A 26860-nucleotide genomic window follows, 5' to 3' on the forward strand; every position below is an offset into this window, starting at 1 on the left:
CTGAACTCCTCAAGCATTAGCCTACTCATGATGCGAGCCTGTTTCTGCTGTCTACCCGCTGTCACTTCTCCACACTCAGGTCGCAGCTCAGTTATTTGGCAAAGACTGACTGAGTTCTTCTGTCTTCATTTTCTTGCAGGCACAGAAATCGTGGATAGAAAGAGCATTCAGCAAGCGGGAATGTGTTCATATAATAGTGAGCGCCAAAGACCCCCATAGGTGAGTACGAATTTAAGACAAGGAAATGGGACAATAGGACATCTAAGTTGCATTACTCTTTACTCACATTACACTGGGTAAAGAATAAGAAACACGGAAATGATCAGATATCTATAATATATATATATATCTTTAGCATTTTTCTGTTTGATTGATTGATTGCTGTAACAGCTAAAAGACCCAAATGATGTGAAAGCCCATCTCACATAGATTTAGAACTCTGTGTCACTACTGACCTTTAAAACATGCCTCGGAGTAACATCACTTTGACCTTGATTTGTCATCCAGGTATTTGGTCTAATGAGCCGCAATCCTGACCTTAAACATTTTAAAAATACAAACACCAAGTTAAACTGCTTTAGAGTCAAAATTTATATCACATCCAGGCTAGTGTATAAAGACAGTAAAATGTTCCACATCATTTTAAAAGGCTATTCATTGAAGCAGTCAGGAGAGAGCCAACAGGAATGTACTGCTCACTGAAGGCCTTGTCTGTACAATACAAACAGTGTAATAGGTCTGCAGTGATAACAGCACATCTGGTAAATGGATTTGAGAGACACACTTTTGCACTCATTAGCCGAACACGCATCCCATTCTGCTCTGCAAAGTCATTGTCACAATGCAACACATTCTCACTCCCAGCCTGTCACGTTAGGACGGTTGTCCTTTTGGCATCAATATGTGATACATTTAGTACACCTTTAGCATAATTTTTTAACATACAGGATAAGGGAACATTTTGGCAGGTCTAGCAATATAAAGACCTGGAGGAGCAGCGCCCTCACAGGTCAATCACAGGACGTTCACCCAATAAAGCAGGGATCTGTCTTCTATGTTGCACCCTTTTTTATTTTCAGCCACTGTTTGAGAAGTTTAAGGCACCAAAAGTAGTTGGTTCAGTTTAGGAAAATATCATTGTTTGATTTAAAATACACCTTCTCACAATGTTTGTCACATTTTAGAGGGCAAACTTCTCCCATCTGCAACAAACGTCTCCTCCATTCTCGTGGTAGCCAATGTAATAAGTCCCACTTCATCTGATGTATGATTTGTTGCCAAACAAGGCAGCAGCAGAGAACATTTGGCTGCAATCTTATGGCATCGATTACAGACGTTGAGGGACTTCTGTAGAAATCTATTGGACCACCCTGCACGTTCAAAAATATTGCCAAGAGGTTTCCAGTGTGTTGATATGTGACACCAAGGAGTCCTGATAAAGGGTTCGTATCTGAGGAGTTGGGAATGACACGGACCTGACGTCATCAGAAGTTGATGCTGTTGCTCAGGAGAACAAACCGAGAGGCTAATTCCTGCAGTGTCAGCCATCATCATACACACAGGAAATGCCGCTGTTTGTTAGGTAAACAAAATTAGCATAACTTGAGGGACTCGAGCGCGAGCCAGGAGCAATAAGGGAAAGAAATGTTCCTCAAGATCAAATCAGCTTTTTCTTTTTTGTCAAAAATGCTTGCGCTCATGCGTAAGACAGCGGAAGGCGAAGTACCTTTGGTAAAAGATGATGGAAACATGAAGTGATAATCAAAGCCTCCTGACTCCCTTCCTCCAGAGGCTCCTACTCCACCCTGTAAGGTGAAAACACAGGATATGAAAGCTGCATTCAGCACATCTGAATAAGCATGTACTCATGTAGGAATACTACAATTCATAACTGTCACACTGCAAACGTCTGTAGCTGCTAAAAGGGAAAAAGAGAGGCGAACAAGAGGGGAAAAAACAGACAGAAGTTTGAAGAACTGAAAACAAAAAGAGACAGAGCCAGTAAAATATTGCATGGGCCTACAAATCCAATCAGGAGATGAAAGTCAGATGACAAGCTGTCACTTCAGCCTTGCCCCACATCTTACTGCTAGGCACATGACTATGACAGCCCTCACGCTCTTTCCTCTCCCACTCTCAGTCACACACAATCTCTCTCTGTCACTTTCTCATTTTTCCTTCTCAATGCTACAGTAGCTTTGCTTGGGGCTCAGACTTCACAAGATTTCAATTATGCTCTGTAAAAGACTATGTTATATACCAGTGTGACACTCACTGTGACTTTCCCTTCTCATTCAGGTGCTGTTGCGGTCGTCTGATAGGCCAGCATGTGGGCTTGCCACCGGGTATCTCGTCCAGTCAGAATGATAAGGCCGAGCGGTTGGCCAAGAATGACAGCCTGTCAGAGAAGTGGTCAATCAGCAAACACACGCAGCTCAGCCCCACTGATGCCTTCGGCACCATTGAATTCCAGGGAGGAGGACACTCCAACAAAGCCATGGTGACTCCTTTTACATACAGACAGAGCTTCAGTACATTTTGTCAGTGACCTTGTAGACATGCTCCATAGAAGCACACTAAAGCAGATGGCAATGTCTGGGCCACCACTCTCAGTGAACATACACAGCCAATGTGATCTTACACACACCAGTGGGGGTGATCAATCTCAGTGCTGTGAGATGTGATATAGGCAGGTTAGACCTAAAACAATGCTCATTATCATTCTGCTACAACGGTAAAAAGCTTTCTTCTGTCAGTGTGGTAGGTTGCTGCCTGGAGGTAGTTGTTTCCCAAAGTAAAGAGGATTTTAAAAACAGTAAGACTTAGATAGCAGACGGAGAGGAGAACGCTGTGTGAAATGCACAGCCAGTGCAAGCTTAAACCTGCAGTCCTCATCAGGTGGGTCGGCCTATCACAGCAGTGAACAAATGTGGTGTCTGTTTAGGATTGTGAACTGCTGTGCTCACTGCACTGAAGATAGAAGAAAAAGACAACAGATGCAGTGTGAACCCTTTGAATCACTTTCACAGTAAACAGAAAATTCCTTTCTGAATAAAGAGTTGATAAAGTTCAGCTAAAGCTTTGTGGAACTGATCAGAATGATGGTTTCAAGCGGAGGCAAACCCAAATTAATTAATTATTTTAAAACTTATTTTCACCCCAGGCCACATAAGCATTGTGTTTGCCCTCAAAGGGCCAGTCGTAGTTGTAAGACGATATAAATTTGTCATATAAATGATAACATTATATTACATTATATTATATTACAATATCCCATTCATTTATCAGATTAGGAAACACACATCTCTCGCGAGCCACATAAAATGACGTGGTGGGCCGGATTTGGCCCTCGGGCCTTGAGTTTGACAGGTGTGTGATTTCATGCTATTGCAAGCTGAAGCTATATCCAAACTGAAGCTGCACTGCAGCTCATGCTTGAGTTAAGACTAAGAAATTTTAGGTGACTCATACCAAAATGCAATCGTGCAGGAAATCTGTCTTGTGTGACACCAAGCATCTTGTCTGGACCAAATTCCAGGTCATAATCAGCAGCCCAAGAACAAAATGTGATTTGAGGTTCAAAAATACACATCCAAACAGGAAGCATTAAACCTTTGACCTCTGATGGAAGCCTTCCTTTGTGTAAGTAAGTAAAGGTGGTTGGTAAATGGTGGAATGGTGCACAGTATATGAGCTTGTGAAACGAAATGTAGATTTAATCACAGATGTCATGTTGTACTGACATGAGTGGACAAAGATAAAGTAGACTGGGTGATTTTCAGTGAATATACTAGAAGAAGAGGATCATAAAAACTTCAGACAGTTGTGAAAGCTGAAAATGTATAATGGCTGAATGTGATCTGAAGATATTTTTATCAGCCTCAGTGAACAGATGTAGTTTGACAGCTCACAGGTACAGAGGGGGAACGTGTTGGGTTTGTGGTTTACTTTAATGAGCTTTCTGGGATGGCAGTAAAATGGAAGTGGTTAAATATCACAGTAACTGCTGTATTTTTTTTTACCAGTCAATATATTTCATACATAGTCCAAATACAAAGTGAAAATGACATTGACAAGAGGACTCATCAAGAGCCCTTGTGTACCTTATTCTTATCCTTACAGCGAATGACACAATTGAACATTTCAGAAGGCCTGAGGATAGCAGCGAAATCTTTCAAATTCGTATAATGATTATGGAAATACACATAATTATTGCTTTTAAAGACCCGAGCATCTAGAGACTGCAGCAGATAAAAATTTTTCCTGATTAATTGATCCACCCCAAAAAGCAGTCGGATGGTACATTTTATTCGCGCAGTCCCTGTGTATGATAACCATGGTAACGGAATGACATCACTCACACTGTAGCATTGTGGGAATTCAGATGATTAAATCTGAATTATGTCTGATTTATTCCCAGTGTTAAATTATTCATCCAGACACATGTCAGGTTGGATTTCTGAGGGTGAATTAGAAAGATAAACAGATGCTGCATTATGCATGTGGTCCTTCAATCATAGCAAACATCTGTTTGATACTTTTTGTAACTTGAAAAATGAAACCCATATGCCGAGGCAGTCCTGCAACACCAATCTTTGCAATGTTTTTCACTTCATCGTTTTCCTTCACTTCATATATTTAGTGTTTTGTTTTTTTAACATGTAAAGCTTTTGTAGAACAAAGTGTGTGCACGTCTATGTATTTGCACATCCCACACCTGAAATTACCATTTGTGTGCCTGAGTGAGATGCAGATGTGCAGCTGTACATCACTGACACACTCCCTACTGTTTGCAGTACGTGCGAGTGTCGTACGACACCAAGCCTGACCTGCTGCTCCACCTGATGACCAAGGAATGGCAGCTGGACCTGCCCAAGCTGCTCATCTCAGTCCACGGAGGCCTGCAGAACTTTGAATTACAGCCCAAACTCAAGCAGGTGTTTGGCAAAGGGCTCATCAAGGCTGCCATGACAACAGGAGCCTGGATTTTCACTGGAGGAGTTAACACAGGTAGAGTATGTTTGTTTTGACATCTTCTCTGTTTCTAAAACAGTCAAAATCTTGTTCGATGTCAGTATAAATGATCATGTTTAATGTAAAAATATTTCAGCTGGACATTTTACTTGCACTGTGCAGCATCAATTCTTTATATATAAATTAAGTGGATACTTCTGGTAGGAGTATGATGAGTGTGTTCAAATGTTCCTCTTAAGTTATTGGCTTTTAAATAACCATTTTTAAGCACCTCTGGACTCTAAAGATCTTCTACCACTGGATGTCTGTAAAATGCTTCTTTAAAGTATCTTATGAGGACTCAATTACACTTATAGACACTTAAAGTTAGACTAGACATGTGAAGTAGCTCCCATTTATTATTCCATGCATTTTGAATGAAAATAAAACCAGACGGTCTAGACGGCTTATTTTTACAGCAATGAAAAGGAGCCACATTTAGATCAAAATGTGTATTTGATTCAAACAGACTGGAGAGTTATTATTCTTTTATTAGTTGCATGACAGAAATAACTGAGGTGGCAATTAGGGCTCGTCACAAACTTACGCTTTTCTAGTATTTCTCCTTGTATGCACTCGAGGAAGAATGTTGCTGCTTTTACATGGGATAGTGGAGATCTGAAAAAATTAAAATGGTAACAATTTGAAAGCAATATAGGAGTTTCCTTATTAGAGTCCAGATGAGTTGCAGTCATGGAGAAGATCGCTTTAGGACTAAGGAGGAGATACTGAGTGGCTGGATGAATCTGACCTGGAGGACGATACGTGAGAAGCTCAGTGGACTGGATCTTGAATTTAGGAGTTTGGGGGCTGAAAGACAGTAAAGCCAGAAAGAAACTTTTTCAAAGTTTGACAGCAGCAAGATGATGTGATAGTGCAGTGTTTGTGATAAAATAAGATTGATGGAAATGAATATAGGGGAAACCCAGCTGACAGACTGGCAGCACATGAATTATGCATTAATATGGAGTTATCATGTTTATGGAAAGTAGTCTCAGTGATTGAACTTGAGTTCTACCGTGTGTCTGATCTCTGTAGGTTTTCAGTGGTGGCACAAACTCATTTTGTATCGTGTAACAGTATCAAGGGTTTCCATACAATATTCATTCATATGATTATTTCTGACTTTGTTGTAAAATAATAGGAAGTCATTTAAATACTAGGATAGTGTGTGCAGAATAGTCATTCCTTCACTTTACACTTCAAACATTACCAGGAGTGTTGATGTTACAGTTCTCAGAAGCAGTGTTTCCCTTTTTAGTGTTTGTGTTCTTCATTGTTTGTGGATTGAAAATAGAAAATTATTTCCATAACGTATATGGAACTTAGCAGCCTTGAAATAAGAAAAAATAGTGGGACAGTGATGTTCAACAGAAGAGATAATAACAGATGGAATAAAACCATACAGTGTTGGATGTTGTAGAGTGCGCACACTTGAATACAGAAATGAACAGAGAGTAAGATTTAGTGACAGAATGGGTGCAGAGGCAAGAAAGAGGAAGAGGGAGGCCTGAATAATGGATGGATGGCTGGATTGGAGGGACAGTGGGTGGAGATAGAGAAAGAATGAATGTCAGCAGGAGAGATGGGATAAGATGGCCTCCAGGTCTGACTGCTGCTCCCCTGAGGACAACAACTAGAGGCCTGGAGCTACAACCTGCCTGCGTTTGAATCAAAGCGTGTGCACGTGTGCACGTGTGGACATGTGCGCGCACATGCACATCGGCTGCCACGCTGTTGTCTCCCGTGCTTAATAGATTTGGTTTATCTATCACAGCGGAGTGAATCATTGTCTGACTTTAGGCTGTGTATTGATTGTGACAAAATATATCTTTTTCTCTGTCCTTCTTTCAAACACTCTTAAACATTTATTCACCCATGTACACACTCACAGGGGTGATTCGCCACGTGGGTGATGCGCTGAAAGACCACGCCTCCAAGTCAAGGGGGAAGATCTGCACCATTGGTATTGCTCCATGGGGCATTGTAGAAAATCAAGAGGATCTTGTTGGCAAAGACGTAAGTCACAAAGGGGCTGCTCGCAGGCTTCGGCTTTTGTCTGTGTGTGTATGTCTAAACTGTATATGTGCAACACATGTCACATGTAGTTCACAATTGCCAGGGATTGTAAATAGCACTTGACGCCTTATTAACTGAGATGCTGAGTAAGCCTATTCAGTCTATGACAAACGCTCCTGCACAGTGAGTTGGACAGCTGGCAGAACCGCATGAGGCTGCCGAGCACATGCTGACTCATTCAAATCTCACAGAATCGGTGTTATGTTATAGTTAAAATTTCATCAGAGTGTGCTGCGCTCGGTCCTGACTGAACAAGTCAGGCAGAGCCGATTAATGTTGGTGGCTGAAATGAGATGATTAAGTGCTGAGGCTCTTTTTTCATGCTTGATCGGTCTTAACTGTATGCCTAATGACCAGATGAGTTTACCTCAGATTGTCAGGCAGTGCTCCAGTACTCCATATCCAAGCTTCTGAGAAACTCCAATTTATGTTGTCTTGGTATTCACCCATTTTTCATAGTAATTTGGTGCAACTTTAAATACAATGTGCTGTTTAAAGTGATTGTGTGAATGCATTGAGTTGCCTTTTTTAGCTATTGATGCACAAAAACCTGCTTGTGAGAAGACAACAGTAGCTACTGCAAATGTATTGGAAAATCTAGATATTTATTTTGTTTTTATTATTTTTTATTACGAACTAAAGGCATCTTTCATAACCATGACAACAGCTTAGTGCTTAAATGTCTTAAAGGTGTTCTTCAGTATATTAGCTTTTTTTCAAGGACTAAGAAGAGACTGATTTAAATACAACAGTCATATATGGAGCAGGACAGATACATCCTGATTATAAGCTGATAGTCATGGCTCAAGCTCTGACCTGCTAAACTCCACATTTCCTATAATCTAACTGCTTGTACTGTCTCTGTTAGTCAGTCTGTGCCAAGAACATTTATGCCTATAGAGTCTAGTCTTAAACATTTTGAGTCTCCATGACCCACCAAGATAATCCCTCATGACATCATTAGGGTTATATTTTCAAACTTTTTCCAGTTTCCCCCAGAGCCACAGAGGCCCCTTTACAACTGAGTAATACTCTCCTGACAAGAAAACTGAACTTGAGGTGTGATAGTCAACTTGGTGGAGTGCTCCTTTGTCTAAAACCTTGGAATGAAGAGATGAGAACATCCATCCAGCCATCCATCCATTCATTATCTATACACCGCTTAATCCTCACTGGGGTCGCAAGGGGGCTGGAGCCTATCCCAGCTGACTCAAGGTGAAGGCAGGAGACACCCTGGACAGGTCACCAGTCTATCACAGGGCTACACTTAGAGACAGACAACCAAGCACACTCACATTCACACCTATGGACAATTTAGAATCACCAATTAACCTCAACATGTTTTTGGACCTTGTGGAAGGAAGCCGGAGAACCCGGAGAGAACCCACACTGCACAGGGAGAACATGCAAACTCCACGCAGAAAGATCCCGGTGCCCCCACTGGGACGCGAACTGGCAGACTTAGATGAGAACATAGTGTACTTTCTTTTTTTTTTTTTAACAAATTCATTTGTAGCCCGGAGTTTTCTACTTAGAAAACCTTATAAAACCATACAAGACTCCTTTGTCAAGTTGTCACACACCACTGTCAGCGTTATGGTTCTTAGATGTTTGCGTAACTGTTAAATATTGTCCTCTCTTGGCTAGGTGGTGCGTCCATACCAGACCATGTCCAACCCTCTGAGCAAGCTGACGGTTCTAAACAGTCTCCACTCCCACTTCATCCTGGCAGACAATGGCACCACGGGAAAGTATGGCGCCGAGGTCAAACTGCGACGCCAGCTTGAGAAACACATCTCCCTGCAGAAGATCAACACACGTGAGTGAAATTTGCCATATCTGTGTGTCAGGGCTGCTGCCAAACTGACCTACTTAGCTCAAATTAGAGGCCTTTTCAAACGATACAGCAAATGATACCGTCATAATGAAACTGCAATCCTTGTTTTATCAACAACACCACCATGGGTTAATTGGGTTCACTCCGTTTTATATCTGCCACCAGACTAAAATTATCACTACCTGCTTTATACGGAACACATGCTGTCAGACAGTGTATTTTTAGCCAGCTGGATATAACTTGATGAGCCTTTGAAACTGTCCATCCCTTCAGGAGGGGTTTATTTTTTGCTTTCAAAGCTTCCTGACAGCTCAGATGAACTCTTTCCTCAAATGAATCTGCCTGATAATATCTGTTTTCCTGTTTTGGGGCATCAACAGCTACTAAACCAGCTGAAAAGCACAGACATGATGCAAAGTGCAGAACTATTGTACACGCAGGTTCACAAGTACCTAATGTGTCCTTAAATACACTTAGATGTAATGAAGATGTCAATCAGGTTGTATTTTATTTTATTTTTTATAGTATTTGTACCTTTATTTAGTAAGAATAATTGGAATATGATAGTTGAATAGCATTTTAACCCACTGGGTTGACTTCACAGGCAACAGTCCGGCCTAATCATTTTGTGTGACGAGCACAATAATGTTTTATAACATGCAGATGTTAAAACTCAACAGCATGTCCTTTTATTCATTATTTTTGAGCAGCTCTTCATGTAGTCAATTTAAAATTTGTTGCACCAGAAGCACAGTGTGCATAAAGGGTACTTGAACGCTTGCTTATGTGTCCAAAGACACAAATGTTTGTGTCCTGTGTGTACATGAGTCTGCACATACTTGGCTTTGCGTGGAGTGTTCATCCACCGCTGAGCCCTTGTCACATTGCATTTTTCTGTTTTCAATTTTCACATTATACCTTAGCTAGAAACTGAATGGATTTGCATGAATATAAAATGCATTTCTGTCTTTTCCTCTCTCACTCTCTTATTCTCTGTCCCTCTCATACACAGACACACAAAAATAAGACACAAGCACAACCTCTCTGACACACTTTAAATGCATTTTGTCAATAGCCTCTCACAGCATTGTTTACAATGAACAAATAACAAACCAGAGCCGGAGAAATGTTGTTCGCAGCCACGATTTATTTGTTATTACCTTCTTTTGCTGTCAGCATAAAGCCATTTTATAATAATTTCCTCTGGGTTTGGTTGACATGAATGCACACACTTGGACATCAGTGCTTATTTAAAAAAATACAGAGAACTCGAAGTGTCAGGAAGAGGGCTGCAGCGACGAGAGCAATGCAATGATCTGCACCTCACCTTTGTCAACACTCGTTTTGTTCACTGTCAGACCGATCACTGATGTTTGCTGATAGGGCCTTTATAAGGGTATGTGAAATGTCACTTTCATTCTTACAATGAAATCACTACCAGGCTCTTCCTAGCCCCTAAACTTCAAGGATTTGAGAACGGTTCCTGGACATCCAAATATCCTCCTTCGTTCATCCAGTCATGTGACCTATGGACTTCCCTTTGTCATCCTATGCCTGGATGCATACAGAAGGGGCTGGGAAGGCAAAGGGACGCCCAGTTGTCATGCAAGCATCTAATACGCCATCCTTAATTTAAATAAACCCTGTGGTTATCTTTAGTCTATATTTGGACCTGAGGTGAACACCAATGTGTGATCTGTTAATAAGGTGATAACAAGGTGGTAGGGGACCAGGTGCACGACGTATCTGCTGCTGACTAGCCACATGACAGAGCCGTCACCCACGCGCTGTCTCACACGGTAACCTTAACCTCAGCAGTGTCTGAGGTTGCACCGATAACCAGCTTCGGCTTCACAACCTGCCACTCACACTGGAAACTCGCCTCTCGAGGTGAAGTGCTCCATCAGCCAAAACGAATCCATAGACTTAATGGAAATCATTTGAATATGTGTAGGATGAAGTGGTATTTTTTTGTATGCGATGACTGTTGTTTCCACAATCAAAGCAAATTTACCCACTTTCGCCTGCTGCTGTATATTAGAAACTGAAAACATAATGATGTAGCTGTTCTTGTTGGTCAGATTTGGAATCTCATTACGTTGTAGTTGGTGGATTTACTAAACCTAAACATAATTAGAGTAACCCTTTGTTGAGTGTGTTGTAGGCATGCTGAAGATTAAAATAATGCTTTATTGTTAAAACGAGACACAGGTGTAAATAAATACCAAGCTGCTCACATCCATAAGAGTCACGTTGAAAAGAAATTAAAGAAAGTGAATGAATGAATAATGCATATGTTTAAGCTTCTTAACATGTGGTAGAGGAAACCACAAATCCATTCTGCTGTCACATGAATGTTGCTGAGTTATAGCACTGTTCTCTAACCAACAAACACACACTGTATGTGTCAGTTTGAAGACCTTGTTGTGTGTGTGTGTGTAGGCACCTTTTACTTCCTCATTCACTGCTGTAGGGTTTTCAGACAAGGGCCATTTCTTGATTTGATTACCTGTCCATGGTCAATCGATGACTGCATCAATTTTCCTCACAGTAGGGCTCCTGTGGGATCCAAGTGAGGCCTGAGGGGGCTGTCAAAGAAAGGAGGATAAAGAAAGTGTAGAGAAGGAAACGCAGTTTAGTTTGAATGGCCTAACATGTGGGTTGTGGACCACACGTAACCACCAGCTCGTTTTTTTTTCTTTTTTCCTTAACACACAGTCCCACATACTGCACACAAACACAAGATGAAAGAAGTGTGGTGGATAGATATGCGTAATCTCCCCCTGTGGTATTTTTGTGATGTCTGGGCAATCCTGTAGCTAATCCTACTGTGCCTGTGTGTGAATTTCCATGCAATGGCTATCACCATGTGACTGCCAGAAATGCTGTAGCAATCAAATTGGCTCCACAATTTGTAACACAGTTTTTTTTAAGGATGGTAGTCAATCCTATATAACAAATCTATGGATGTTTTGGTCTGACTACACTCCAGAAGAACGTAACATTGCAAACTGTGTCTCATCAAATCTTCTAGGTCACGATTTACTGAAATCAGTGCCACTGGCATCTGTCAGATCTCATCATTGGAACGCAGTTTGTGCAGTTCCCAAACCTTTTAACACCACTTCTGGTTACACGACTTGAGTTTACCCCCCGCTTCCTTTCTCCTCCAGTCTCTACTGTATATTTGATGCTGTGGAAGGTGTCGGCTTCTGTGGTTTTGTACTCTCTTCAGTGGAAATTGGAGAATATTGTCAAAGGGACAGCTCTGGTTGGGTGTAAACAAAATAAATGTCTTTGGACAGTAAACTTGGCTTGAGTGGCTGTAAACATGGTGGATGGAGCCAAGACATTCACACGCTAGAATCGGTGCTCAGTGCTGTGCCCTGCTGTATATTCACAGCCCTCTAGTGAGGTAGCCAGTATGATGTAGTCTTGCTTGATAGAAGATGGACAGAGATGCAGACAGAAATGAGCCTGGGTTGCTCTGACACTTCACATGAGAATAGAGGGACAGAACGAAGCAGTGATCATGAATGATGTGATTAGATACATACGTAATTGTAAATTTGCCTTTTTTTTCTTCTTCTTATCATCTCCTAAAACTATAGCAGTCATTGTCAAACTCAAAGAATAAGAAAATGATTGGCACCAATTGACACAGTTCACTCAACCCCTGCACACCTCTTTTAACGTGCATGAAGGTGCGGCTATAATGCTTTTCAATCACACGCCCACTTCAAAGAGAGGACAAGAGCTGGAGAGGAAAGAGGGGTGGAAATGAAGACAGAGAAAAGGGATTTGAGGGTGAGCAGAAAGGGAAGCGCAAAAGCAGTGAGAATCAGCTGAGCAGGATGCAGGCGGTGAGACACTGCATTACCTTGAGGTGCCTTCATTGAAAAGCGCGATGCAGAAGTGAAAAGGCAGTGAAACAAAATAGCAGCCTTCATCCATGAATGTTTTCTTATTAAGCTAAATATGAGAAAAATGTAAGAAAAACCAGCATTCTATTCACTGCTGCTTTTTTGCTTTGCAAACACACAATTTAAAACTGAATGCACATGCCAGGTTCAAATAGGAATAAGAGTTGTTTATTTGTGCATGTTTGGATACAATCTGAGAGAATGAACAAGCCACCTTGAGCGTGCCTCTTTCCGTTTTACCTAAATTACTCAGAATATTGAAACGGGTTTACGAGTTTATTGAATCTCTGCATACATGTAGGTGCAGCCATGAGTGCTGCAACCTTCACTGACCCTCCTATAGCTGTGGTTTCATTAATCACAGCATACGAAAAAGAAGTAGCTGGGGTAATTGAATCCAGAAGCCGTAAGGCCTTGCGTTGCAGATTAGCCATGACATCGTGACCTCTACCATGGAACAGCACATACAGAAAAAAATTATAGTTAAGCTATGCTACATGGAAAGTCAAGAGGGTTGTCCTCTTCTTTCAAGCACTCTAACTGCTTAGACAAATCTTGAGTTTTTCTATTATAGTTATAATAATGTCACCCCCCTGTTTACACTGTCCATGTGTGTAACCAGTTTACTTGGTGGCTGTTGTTGTTTGACACGTCACGCAGCTGTAGTCCCTTATTTTGAAAATCTGGCTGAGAAAGGACACCCTGGACTGAATGTGATCGATTATGTAGGAACACATGTAATTACGCTGTTCAAATATTACCACTAAAATGTCATTTAAATGTTTACAAGTTCATTCAAGCCTCAATCATAAATGAAAATGAGATTTTCAGAAGCCCGTCCGGTCGGTGGTTTTGGGTCCACGTGGTAGCGAAGCCGCGTTGATCGCTGTTTAAATCTGTAGATCTGTTGGTGAAATATTTGCGAGCACGTGAGTAAACAGAGACGGTGTGGGGACAATCGAAGTCACTGGCGGGTGAGGGGTCTTCATGCGTAAATGGATGCAAAAAACATGTCAAAATGATAAACATGAACTGCCAGAGTGTTCAACCCTGTGGTGGAGAGATAACAGAGTCAGCAGTGAGTTGGATACGAGACTTGCTGCAGGTGTTGTTCCAGGTAGAGGACGGATGTTTATGGATGACAACATGTTATGTGGTGTGGAAAGAATTGTAGGGCATGATCAGGAGTGTAAAATGAGGTAAATGTCTTTCGGAATAGTAGTAGTGGTTAAGAAGAGTGGCGAGAAGGTCAGAAACGTCCTGGTGAATGGCAAAGCAATTGTGCACCAATTATTACTTCACGTGACAAGTATGTGACCAGCGTTTAAAATCCTACTTAAGGAGAAGTACAGAAGTGTGTAAACTGTCCCCAGTGATATATCTTACTATCTAATGTTTTTGAAAATGTTGCAGCATTTTGCTGCTGTAGCTGCTTGAGATGGAGCATGTTTGAACTATTTTACTGTCAATTAGTCCAATAATCCCCACCTTAGAGTTCAGGCCTTCCCAACGGATCACCAGTAAAGTCTTAGGGTCACTGGATAATTAATGGTAGTTCAAAGAAGAAGGAACAAGTTCTGATCCAAAATGTAACACTTTTTATTGGAATCGCAAACAACTTGCTGTTTGTAACTGAATAAAATAGAACCTCTTTAATGATGTTTGTACAGTCTGTTGTGTCACGTTGTACAAAATCTCAATGTTAAAATGTCAACTGTAGTTTCTCTGAAAAGAAATCATAGAAGCTAAAAATGTCAACAAGTCTGTTAGAGTATAAAGTGTAATATTTCCTTCTAAAATGGAAATGCTCACATATATTTTGTAAGCAGAATACTTGAGCAACTTTACTTCTTTCTTTTACCACCACATTGTTTTCACGTGTTTGAACGATTCATTTAAACTTAACTATATCATAGCCCATCTTGGTTTTCATGGGCTACATGCAAATAAAGGTAGGCACAAACTGAACTGTTGTCGGACCCAACAGCTCACAAATCCACACAATGACATGAAGGTCACGAAAGTCAGTTTTTGTTGTTGTTGTTGTTGTCACTAATTTCAGTGTAATTTCAGCACAACATCAGTATTTTCACAGGGCACCGACCCTGTAAGTGGCTGTTTCCAAAGACGGCTGAGTAACGTAGGCACCTGCACCTTGTCTGTTAGAGTGAATGCTCCCAAGGTGGTCTGTCCAGTTAAATTTCAGTTCACGAATGCTTCCTGTGTGCAATTGCACTCAATTATTTTGATATCTAACACTGTGACAAATCTAATATCTAATCTCATTCACACAATACCATTTGAACTCATGAGAATTTAGCTTAACTTTCAGTAGACGCTGATAATTCATGAACACACAGTGCAATGCTTTCTGTTATTTTATTGTTTAAAAAAGTAGCATCCCTCAAATCATATGACACTTGATTGCAACCAAAAGAATAAGCTCAGAATTAGCAAAAACATATCCAAGTATTTCTTTGTCTATGGCGGCTTTTAAGAATTAACCTCAATTTCACAGTTTTGTTTGATTTTTTTGCTGGTCAATGACACCGTTCATGATCAATGATTCAGTCAGCGAGTGAGTAATTCTAGAACTTGACTCAAATTACTGGCGAAACAGGTGGTGCCGACCATCTGATTCAATCTGAATTCCCTTGATTAGGTCAAAAACAACGGGATGTTTCAAAGTGACAGCATGACTGAAAAGCAAAGTCTGAGAAAAGCTCTGCCCTTTTAATGTACCGTACACTCTGACCTTTTGTTCTGCAGTCTATCGAGTCATGTTGACTTCACAGATCTGATGTTTCGTGTCTGCTTTAGTAGTTGTTGCTAGGATATTGTTGAGTGTGCGTATGTATGTTGGTGTGTGTGTGTGTGTGTGTGTGTGTGTGTGTGTGTGTGTGTTTTTATTATTATTTTTGGTGTGGAGGGGGGGGGTTGAATGGTGCGAAGACAAGGACCCACATACTGTAGCACACCTCCTCCAGTCATGCTGATACTAATTTGACACATACAAGGACAAACTCGCAGACACCAGCGCAAACCCACGCACACACAGACACACACACACACACACACAGGGGATGAGTCATTGCCGGATCCTTAATTAGGACCATTTAAGCATGTTATGTGTGTCTCGCTTACACGCTACTCTTTCCCTCCCTAATTCCTTCTGTTCCTCGTTACTTCCTCGTCTCCTGGTTGGATGCATTTAGAAAATTGCAGCCTTTGACCACCTCTCTCCTTCTCGTTCTGGCTCTGCCTTTTCACACGTTTTCACGGGAGCTTCCCTCCTGAGAGATGCCGTGTGGGCACTGGGTAAAAGCTATGGACTATATACGAGAGACGGGGGAGGAAGGGAGAGAGGGGGAGAAGGGGTTTGACGATTATGTTATCTGATGTGTTGGAGAATGTGTGTGAATTGTGCATGGATACAGTCAATGCGGGAAGAGGGAGCGGAAAGGCCGAATACATTAAGACAGACAGTATGGAGGGGGAAGAATGTATTGTTTATATGCAGTATGTTCTACATGTATTTGGGCAAAAAATATATCTTTTTTTTTTTTTTTTTTAACAATACTTTATATATTGATGAGACAGGTTTAAGTGACTTCACTGTTTGTTTTGATTATCAAGTCACAGATCGTAATCCAACAAGAAACACAAGTAACACATAAAAACATGTAACAGTTTCATTTAAAAGCGGCCTGTAATACGATTCATTCATTTTTACTTACTTATATATAGATTAACTTAAATATTATCAACAGAATCAGATGGCAACAAAAAATTCAAGGATTTCTATCACTGGGTCTCCTTTATTAATGGAGGGCCGAGTCCCACTTGGATCAGTGAACAAAACACCGTAAAGTTTAGACAAAACAGCAAAAGAAGCAAACAACAAGTGAGAAGGAAACACAGATTTAGGACAGTTCACTGCACAAGGGGTAAAAACTTTAGTCAGAAGGATAGCATCTTAAATACTTTGACAGATTAGCTCTCCGGCTCATCTAGAACAAAAGGTGTTCTTCTGCCGACTCGTACAACCATGAGTAATGCATGTTTTCAAATACTTACTGTTTTTATTTCATGTAAAGGAAGAGATCAGAGCACAAAATCCGCCTCCAGTGATGAAATAATTCAAGGGACTCTCAGCTTTCTAACAATTGCAGGATTAGATTTGGAAAAAAAAAAAAAAAACTTTGCCAGAGAGTCAACATTGTTAAATTTAAGGCTTCACTTCCAACACAAGCCTCCAGGAACAGCATTGGACAGTCGGGCAATTTCTCTTTTGTACTGCAAGAAAAACTTTGCATACAAATGCTTTACAATCTAAAGAGAATGCTTCCTGGGCATCACACAAAAAGCAATTAATCACTTGATGATCACAATTTTAACCATTAAGTCTAATAAAACATAAAAGCAATAAGAGCTATCTTTTCATGCTTTGTGAGCACCCACATCAGTAAGGGGGAGAAACTTTTTTGCTGTGTGGACTGAGTGGGCAGCTTTGATTAGAATCAAACCCACCACTTTTGTTTTTCTCATCCATGTTTTACAGTTGTGGACAATTGGTAGCACACTTTTCTCCATAGAGCGTTTACTTTTTAAGACCGTAGAGACTGTTCTCTTTCCCAAACATGCAGCCCAGCGCAGAAGTTAGTCTGACATCCAAGATACGTGAATACAACCAAATCACATTATGTCCATCACAGGATACACACTTTAGTGAACATAATCATGTAAGAAATCAACAAGAGGTAGCTTTGAAATATTTGTCACTATTGTCATTGATGTCTCTTTGTGCATGTACAAGTATGTACTTACTGATCTGTTTGACATAAACCAAGATTCTAGCAAAAATATTGGCACCTCTTGGCAAAATGAAACTTAAGTAATTTGAGTATTTCAACATAAAACAAGACATCCTCACTACACATTCATGTAAAGGGGAGAGGATAGCTACACATACACAAATTCAGCAATGCTAGTTAATCCTGTCTTATGCGTTTGGCCACAGGTTCTCATCAACATCACAGCTTACAGTGTGTCCTCTCTAGAAATACAGAAGCTTTTTACATGCCTTATCCTTCCTTCTGCTATCTGCAATCCTCTGCAGATATGTCCAAACATCCTGGATTCATTGCCTCCAGGAGCCATATCTGATCATGTAACTGGTAGTCATAAACCTTGAACCTACATGAGGAAAGGCAAAGGAAAGTTAGGAGGATGGAAAGCTTAGGCCACCTTGGGATCGGCTGTAAACCACTCTGCGACTGGAAGAACATGGTGAAACAGCTCGTCATCCCATACTGTTACAAAACGCTCTGGGTGATCTCAAGGAATTAAATGAGTTGCTGAGTGTTGTGCTATCATTCTGATTTTTTTTTTTTCAATATAGAAACAAATCTTTTTTTCATGCAGATGTAGCAGAATGTAACAGATTACAGTCATTTTGTATTCTGTGTAAAATAATTATTTTTTTTTTTGTGTGTGTGTGTCAATACACAGTTTTGTGTCAGACCAATGAAAAGTAGATGAATCCATGGTGGTTCCTGTTGTGCTGACTGTGTGAAGAGTTTTGACAATGCAAACATCCAGGTTCCCGTAGGAATAAATACCGTAGTTAAGGCTGGAGCTAATTAGAAGAAAAAAAAACTGTGTATAGGAGGTCAAAAGTCATCTTAAAATTTGCCTGCTGTATTGGACTAGTCATGCAAAAGAGAATTTTATTTCATTTGTGGTTTGTTTACGTGCGTGTGCCTCTATATCTGTGTTTGTGTGAATGTGTGTGAATGTTTGTGTGCGCAAAGGCAGAATTTCCTCATACCAATTAGCCATGACACAGCTGTGCTTTCCCCACCTCATCTGCTCCTCGGTGGGTTTCAGTTGAACAATAATCTACTTTAGATACTGCGACGTTGCCTCCGAAGCTCACCAGTCATCAATATCAATGCTCCATCCGACGCAACTGCAAGCTCACACGCACACACAAATGCAGGTGACAACGGAAATAGACATCCGAAAGAAATGGAAGAATCAGATACAAAACGCAAGTCATTAGTCTGCTCCTCTCTCACATCCTCTGCTCTGTTGATGTATGGTCGTGTGATGTGTTATGGCACAGTGACGTTTTACCTCTTTGAAGTAGGCAAGGCCCCTAAAATATTCTCCTTATGTAACTGTCCCTGTTGCGAGGCCGCACAAGGCTGTGTGAGGCAAAGCGTAATGTGTGCGTGTGCTGGCGTTTGTGTGACTGTGTGCGTGTACAGTACGTAAGCACGCATTTGTATATGCCCGTCTTGCCTGCGTGTTTGAGAGACAGACCGTGCTTTCTCCTCCGTGAATTATGCAGACCAGGATGAGGGCACAGGGCGGAGAAGATCAGGCAGTTACACGGCTTTTGAATTAGAAGAGTCAAAACACCTGGCATGAGACGCAACCACACGAACCGGGGCAGGAGGGAGAGGATGAGAATGTAGTGGCTACGGAAAGAGAAACTTTAGCGAGGACGGCAGCAAGTGAGACAGAGAGCAGGATGAGGAGGGGGATTTTGGAAATGGGTCGGACTGAGACCACTAAGAGGGGAAAGAGCATGAGGGGGGGTAAGAGAGATGTTGACTCTGGGGTTCAGAGGGTTGATAGTGGTTTAAGGCCATGTTTGGTGTTGTAATGAGAAACAAAATACAGAAAAGGAACCAGAAGCACAGCGAAAATAAGGAACTTTCAGACCTACAAATCAAATCTTCACATTTACAGTTTCTCTATATATAGTCTCACCATGTACAGAAAACCCACCTAATTATGCGTAATTACTCTGAATAGCCTGTGATTAGCAGGCAAGAAGCCATTTTGTGTGAAACTCTCTCGCGCGTTCTCTCTTTCTTTACCAGTTTGTACGGCTACCTCTGTGAGCACACTGATTAATCCTCGCCCCGTACCCAAACCCAAACCATCACACCTAAACCTAATTTTACCCCAAAACCACATCTGGACCCTCAAGGCGTGAAAAGGTCAGGATTAACCTGATCGTCTTCACTTTCCTAAAATACTGTCCCTCCAAAGGTCTCAAGTTCAAACCAGTTCTCATAAAGATATCTGGATGAATACACCGACACACACATCTCCATGAAAGAGAGCACAAAGCACAAAGTGGGCTGGATATTTTTAGTACAGCAGCTTTTTTTTTAAAACCTCTCTCCCATAATTAGAAAGTGTCTTGACAAGAGAATCATGTGATATCGCAGGTGTCAAATTTATACCCTCTTGTTAACAGTTTTAGAACAGTTTTTTCTTTTTATGGCTCCAGTTGCTGATGTCAGAAGCCAATTCATCACAGTTTTTTTTTTCCTTCTCTTAACTTCCTTCTTCCTTCCCTTTTCACATTTCTGTCCCTTTATCTGTGTTGTTCTTCCCCATTTTCCCCTCTGCACCCTCTGTTTCTCCTGCTCCCACTTGTTTTCTTGTGCAGGTATTGGTCAGGGTGTGCCGGTGGTGGCTCTTATTGTAGAGGGAGGCCCTAATGTGATCTCCATAGTGCTGGAGTACCTCAGGGACACTCCTCCGGTCCCTGTGGTGGTGTGTGACGGCAGCGGCAGAGCCTCAGACATCTTGGCCTTTGGACACAAATACTCCGAGGAGGGAGGGTATGCACTCACATGTGCACATTATGCTGTAATCCAAGGACAAACACTTATACATATTTTATACGGTGTGGACCAAGTGCTACACAGGAGACTACCAGGGACTGTTTGCAATCAGAACATCCAACAGTTGTCATGTATGTTTATCAGCGCTCAGTGCCGTTGGATAAAGCTTAACAAGTAAACTATTTTATTTAGAGGTTTATTCTGCTCCATTAATACAATTCTGCAGTTATGCATTTTGAGGGAAATAAAATTTGGTATTAGAATAAAAACTTGAATGTTTGTGAAATGTGCTGATGCACTACCTTAATGACACAAGCAAGTAAACATTTTTGGTTATATTTCTCAAATAAATGCAGAATAGTTTTTATAGTCCCATACATCCAGTTACAGATGAAGGTAAACTTGCAAATTTACATCCCGCCAAGGACTCAGAGACAGTGGTGCTGAGAGTCCCTGCCAACCTTGGTTTCACTTACTGACAAACAAATCTAATTTGCCTGTTTCCCTGTCACCACATTCTTTTCTTTACCTCTATCTGACCCCGCGCCTGACACTCTCTTTTCTACTCATCTCTCCCTCGGCAGCATAATTAATGAGTCTCTAAGAGACCAGTTGCTGGTGACCATCCAGAAGACGTTTACCTACAGCCGCACACAGGCCCAGCATCTGTTCATCATCCTCATGGAGTGCATGAAGAAGAAGGAACTTGTGAGTCATTTTCTTTTACAGACACACTCTTCACACACATTTGCACATGCGTAGGTATATGTACAAACGCACAAAGAGCAAGCTGATGTGCAGTGTGTTCATAAAACATTTACGCACAGGCAAATTCAAATAGAGAGACACACATGCTCAGACAGGCTATTAAACCACTAATGACACCAATATCACTACTCACTTAAGCTTTGATGTCTCTGCTGTGTGAAGAAACCCAAAAATGAAGAATATGTGAAGAAAAAACAAAATGGATTTGTCAAATGAAGCGTTCTCATCATGAAACTTTCATTGAAGCAATTATTACTACATCTTTTATGTATGACATGCAATGTTAAGTAGATGTAAATGTATTCAGATGACGCTCAGGACCAAATGGCCTCCACCTTGAGTCTGTGCCCCTTTGGCAGTGTTTAAGTCAAGACTCACGTCTTGTCAAGCAAGACGGTCACACACATCCTTCTCCCATGGGCAGAGGGATGTGTGTGATTCCTCCTGGGGAGGAGTTTTAGTCCCTTTAGAGTGCTGTCAGTCACATGAAACCAACCTCTTGTTAATGCTGTTAAACACTGTGCATAGAGGGGATGTGTATTCATGTATTGCTGTGTGCATATCTTTACACAGTTGCATTGTGGGGACTCACCTTTCATTTGGGGACCAAAGGCAAGTCCCCGAAATACAAATCAAATAAAAAATGAAATTGTGGTTTAGGTTACAGTGTGATTAGGTTTCAGTAATGAGGGTAGTCTGACCCCCATGATGTAGACTGGGGTTATAGGTTTGCCATTGCTAGTGTATTTAATGCAGCATTCTCCTCCCCTTCTGCTGTCTGCGTGGTACCCCTTTCCAAAACCCCTTCACTATGGGAAGTTAGAATCCCCTTCCGAGGTTTGACAAAGTGCAGGAAGGCAAGCTTTGTTGGTTCTTTCCATGAATGTTTTGTGAAGACTTACAAAGAATGTTTACAACACTAACATAGACTTTCTTGCATGTTTGCTCACTGGCTACAGAAAAAGTTTCATTTTCCAAGCATATGCTACCAAAACAAGTTCCTCTCCAACACTGTATTCCAGGGGCACCATTGCTGCATCCTGGGCTTAGCGCCACCCAAGACAGCTGTGATTGATATAAATTGATCTACAAACAACCAGAGCATTTGTTTCACCTTGAATAATAAGTCGAGGCACCCCATTCTGCAGCATGCTGCGTTAGCTGTCATACAGCAACAAGGTAGATCTGACTACTTCTACTAACAGATAGTCTTCATAGCACCAGTACAAAATCAATAGCAAACATTTCTGAATGTCCTTGGCAAAATGACTGTTACAAGCTGTACCAACTATATCCTACTGGAGTCTTGTGAATATTAGGTGGCCACTGAGGACAATGGTTAGAAAGATACAAGTGTAGACCAAACTGGTGACAGCCTAACCTATACACATATTTTGTTAGTCAAATAATATTAGATATCTTATATATATATATATATATACATATGTTTTCAAAGGAGTCTGAAAGACTGTTACCTTGAAGGTAAAGTAAAGCAGCTGGTATAATGTAGTGATTCAGTGTTCATTGTAGAAAAACTTCTATGTTGAGGCATTCCAGTATTCAGCATTTATTCCTGCAGTCAGGGCCAAAGTTCCCCATAAATTAACACGTGACAAAATGAATCTGAATATCTCTATGGTGATTCTAAGGTTAATAATGCTCAGATAGGACAGATAGTTCAGCCTTCAGAACTGAATGAGAGTCTCTATAATGTTCTCTGAAGTAATGAAAACACGATTATGTTTGTGTTCAGGGTTCAGTTTATCTGCACACGTTGAGAATGAAAGAGTACCACAGCATTGCATAAAGTCCAACCTGACACTCATGATTGGCTTGATATTATGATATATATTTCCTGGGATGCACAAAACAAAAAAACCCCAGCGAGCAGCTTTTACTGTATCTTAGCTCTGCAGCAACACTAACTTATTTACTACTTGACTGCTCTCGCACCAACTCTCTCTGAACATAGTGTACTACATGTTTTGTAAGCGAGGGAATATTTGCCAGATCAGTGACTTTTGCTGCTGCTGGCTCATAGTGACATTTTGCAAATAAATTCATAATTAGTAGCACACACACAAGCACACTTTTTCTTTTCTTCCAGTTAAAATTCTCACCTTGAATCACAACGACTGGTGTATTTGAAATGACTCAACCAGGTATTCAGTATGTCGTCCCTGTTTAATCATTTAATTTTGTGTTTCACTTATTACAGTAATCATAGCACACTGAGTCATGAACCACACACCGGCAGCACATGCACACACATAGTAAACATAGTATTTTTGTGTGTATCCCAGCTTTGGTTGAGGCTGCGCAGCGTGTAAGTGGATTGATTGCACCCTCAGTGGGGTTCCAGTGGCAGACTGATGCTCACATTGATGGATCTTCTGAGCACAATACACCGGAGCAGAACAATGGGGTGTGAATCATTCAGCAGGAGCAGCTGTAACACCCTGATAATCTCGTGCTGCCTCTCTCTCAACTTACAAAATTATTACCACTGCCTTATTGAAACTGAGCCCCGAAAGTATGCCTTGACAACATTCTCAGTCCACATCCAAGCGTCACTTTGACAATAACATATCTGCAGTTCAGATCAATTTGGTCATGACTTTCCAAACTGTGACAGTTGCTTATGAATGAATTTAACCTACATTTACCTTTTAAAGACAGTCTTCCTCATCTCTACACTACCTTTGAGTTCAAGTAGTGGAAAAGTACAGTTTGCTTGTAAAGCTGCATATTTTATACTTCTGCATGATCATAAATTGCAGCGTGCAGGTAATTCCAACAGTATTTTAGGTAATTATTTTTGGGATTCAGCTCTTGGTTTTGTGTGTAGGATACTAATAAATTGTTTGGTTTATAACCTTACTGCCATAAAACATTTACCAGAGACATAAAACTTTAATAGCAAACTCTAATAATTCAGTAGCAGCAGTCCTATTACTTGTGTATCTTCCACAAAAAGTCAGGCTTTTCTCAAAGGACACATACTGCAGTCATTAGAGTTTCACAGAGGGAGTCTCAAAAATCCAAAGTTATTTGTTAATTATGGTTATTGGAGAAGGAGGAAATAGAGGTGTCATCTCTGCAGTCTGGCACCTTTCTGCTTCTCTTATAGTGATGCTACATTCACAGCTGAGCAAGCCGAACAGATCTTTACAATGACCGAAGGATCTCAGTCTTCTAGGTGAACAATTCAGTCTGGTCTACTCAATCAAGTCACACCTCGTTTCACATTTCACTAAATGGCCAGTGAGAAAGCAGCATGTCGACAATGTCGTGCCGTCCCCCTGCTTGTATTGACTGACTGAGCCAGAGCGAGGACAGTCCGATCCAAACTCCCCTGATCATTTGTTCACTGACTGACTGAGTGACCGAGACTGATGAGATTGACTGATGAGACTGGAAGTCGCAACTGGGCAGGAAGAAGAGACTGAGCTGTAAGCAGCAACGATTAAGCAGTGACCAATCTAATGCTAACGTACAATCTAACCTTAAACTTGAGACAATACAGAAGAGGCTAAATTAATTAATAACTAAAATACATTCCCAGTGAAGAGCCGCAGAGGGAAGCTTAATATCTAATTTCTCACTGCCTGTGTGGGTTTTGCAAATTAGGCTATTTTTTTTTTAAAATCTATTATTTCATTATTATTGTGAGGAGCATTGCTTTGTTGTGTTGTTATGCTTTTGTTGGCTGCTGTACAGGTTACGTCCAAGCACAACAATGTGTTATTAGAGTGAGAAATGTTGCTTAAGAAATTAATAGGTTTGATCTATTTTGATGATTTTTTCCTGTCTATGGGAGTGTGTATGATTATAAGATTATGAAGGATTTAATTAAGGGTGGGAAAAAGAGGCCCGTTTGTGAAACAGATATCCGTGGTGTGAAAATAAACAAAGTTTCTGACACTATGGGGACATAATTGTAGCTGAGCAGGGAGCTGGGATGAATGTTGAGGGATGAAGGGGCACCGAGGGCGCTGAACAATGACTGAGAGAAAGAAGGTGGGATCACTGGAGACCAGAAACAGCTGAACTGGATGATATAAAGTCGTGGTGAGCCAGTTGCCTGCAGTAAGTAGCAGAGTGAACAACTGAACGATTAAAAGAACAAATCATTGTAGTGAAAGAACCAGCTCTGCCAAGTGAACAATTATTTCCGTCCCTGTTCTTACTGAGGTGATTTCTGCACCCTCCGATTCATCAGGCTAATGCGCATCACATGGGCTATCGGCTCCAGCTCGCACTCACGGCACGTCTGCACAGAAAGCGTTTCAGCTGCGTCTTTCTGTTGTCCACCTCGTGCACATCTGTCAGAACAGATACTCTCCCATGTTAATCAGTCCAGCTGTCTGCACAGATGGCCTAACTGCTCGCGTTTAACTTGGTGTTAACTTGATCTTAAAGGCAGTTTTACTCTTCGAGTCTATTTTCCCGTGTTGTGCACACACAGCTACAAGGATTGTGCATTGTTCAAACTGTAACTGACATACAAGTCAATACTGTGTCTGAACACATCTAGTGTAGACACATACAGAGCACGAGAGCTTCTGCTGCTGCTGCTGCTCCGCTAACATGCTGCTCATGTTTCACCTTGTACAGACACTGTGTCAGAGAGCCCTGAGTGTGGAGCGTATGTGAGCGTGAGACTGGAGGGGACATACTGGAGAGGAAAAACACATGGCGAGAATGAGCAAAAGAGACAGTTTCCAGTAGAGCGTTGTTAAGATTACTCAGTTTTATTAATCTATTAAGACCTAAGACGCGCCTTTCAACACACATGTAGAAACATACATGTTGCTTCAGGTTCTAATGGGTAAAACAAAAAAGATTTAGCAAAGCCCATCAGTGAAATCATTTACTGTCACAAAATTTGAGCTTTTTTTTTTTTTTTACCTGCTCCATATAACATGCACAAAAGTTGCACAAATGATCAAATCATTTACTTGCTGCATGGTCAGATTAAGCTGCTTAAGCTTGTGGATTTTAAATATTTCAGCGCTGCTAGATAAAAGTAGCTACAGCACACATCCTCTAAGACTGAGGTGAACATATATTTTTTTGAGCCCCTCTTACCTGTTTCACCATATGGTGTCTGCAGCACCAGACTCCTAACTTGTGTGTGCCCACCGCTTGCACAGCAAGGTTAGAAAAGTTCAAATGTGGTGTTACATGGTGAACAGACTGTCCAGCGTGTCCTTCAGTGAACTAACTCCATGGGTTGATGCTTGCACACCAAAGCCTTGTTGTTTTAGCACCCAGGTGAGAAGCCAGGTCACAAAACCAGGTCAGATAATATGTGTTGACTCATTCACAGTGGCAGCAAATGCAGGTTTATCCTGAGTCAGTGCATCAGTCTGAAAGGGGTAAGTGTGTGAGAGAGAGAATGAGAGTGTGTGTCTCTTTGTCCCTGTGCCAGAGCGCCTGTGCTTCCATTTTTTTTGGGCTCTGCGGCAGCAAAGCCAAAGAGTTGGAGGAAAAGAGATGGACTAAAGGTGACTGACTGGGATAATGTATGAGAGGGAAGACACTGTGTGTGCATGCGTGTCTGTGTGTGTGTGCATGCGTGTGCGTGC

General features: G+C 41.2%; 1 protein-coding gene across 1 annotated transcript in view; it reads left to right on the forward strand.

The window, feature by feature from the left end:
• trpm3 (transient receptor potential cation channel, subfamily M, member 3) overlaps positions 1 to 26860 on the forward strand; it is a 109222-nt gene that overhangs the window by 43307 nt on the left and 39055 nt on the right. The window contains exons 2-8 of the mRNA XM_008288355.1: positions 140 to 219; positions 2299 to 2500; positions 4797 to 5010; positions 6908 to 7032; positions 8740 to 8911; positions 20324 to 20498; positions 21086 to 21209. Coding sequence (XP_008286577.1) covers positions 140 to 219; positions 2299 to 2500; positions 4797 to 5010; positions 6908 to 7032; positions 8740 to 8911; positions 20324 to 20498; positions 21086 to 21209 — 1092 coding nt within the window. The remainder of the gene's footprint in view (positions 1 to 139; positions 220 to 2298; positions 2501 to 4796; positions 5011 to 6907; positions 7033 to 8739; positions 8912 to 20323; positions 20499 to 21085; positions 21210 to 26860) is intronic.

Source organism: Stegastes partitus, unplaced genomic scaffold (assembly GCF_000690725.1).
Source record: "Stegastes partitus isolate 25-593 unplaced genomic scaffold, Stegastes_partitus-1.0.2 Scaffold13, whole genome shotgun sequence".
Lineage (NCBI taxonomy): Eukaryota > Metazoa > Chordata > Actinopteri > Pomacentridae > Stegastes > Stegastes partitus.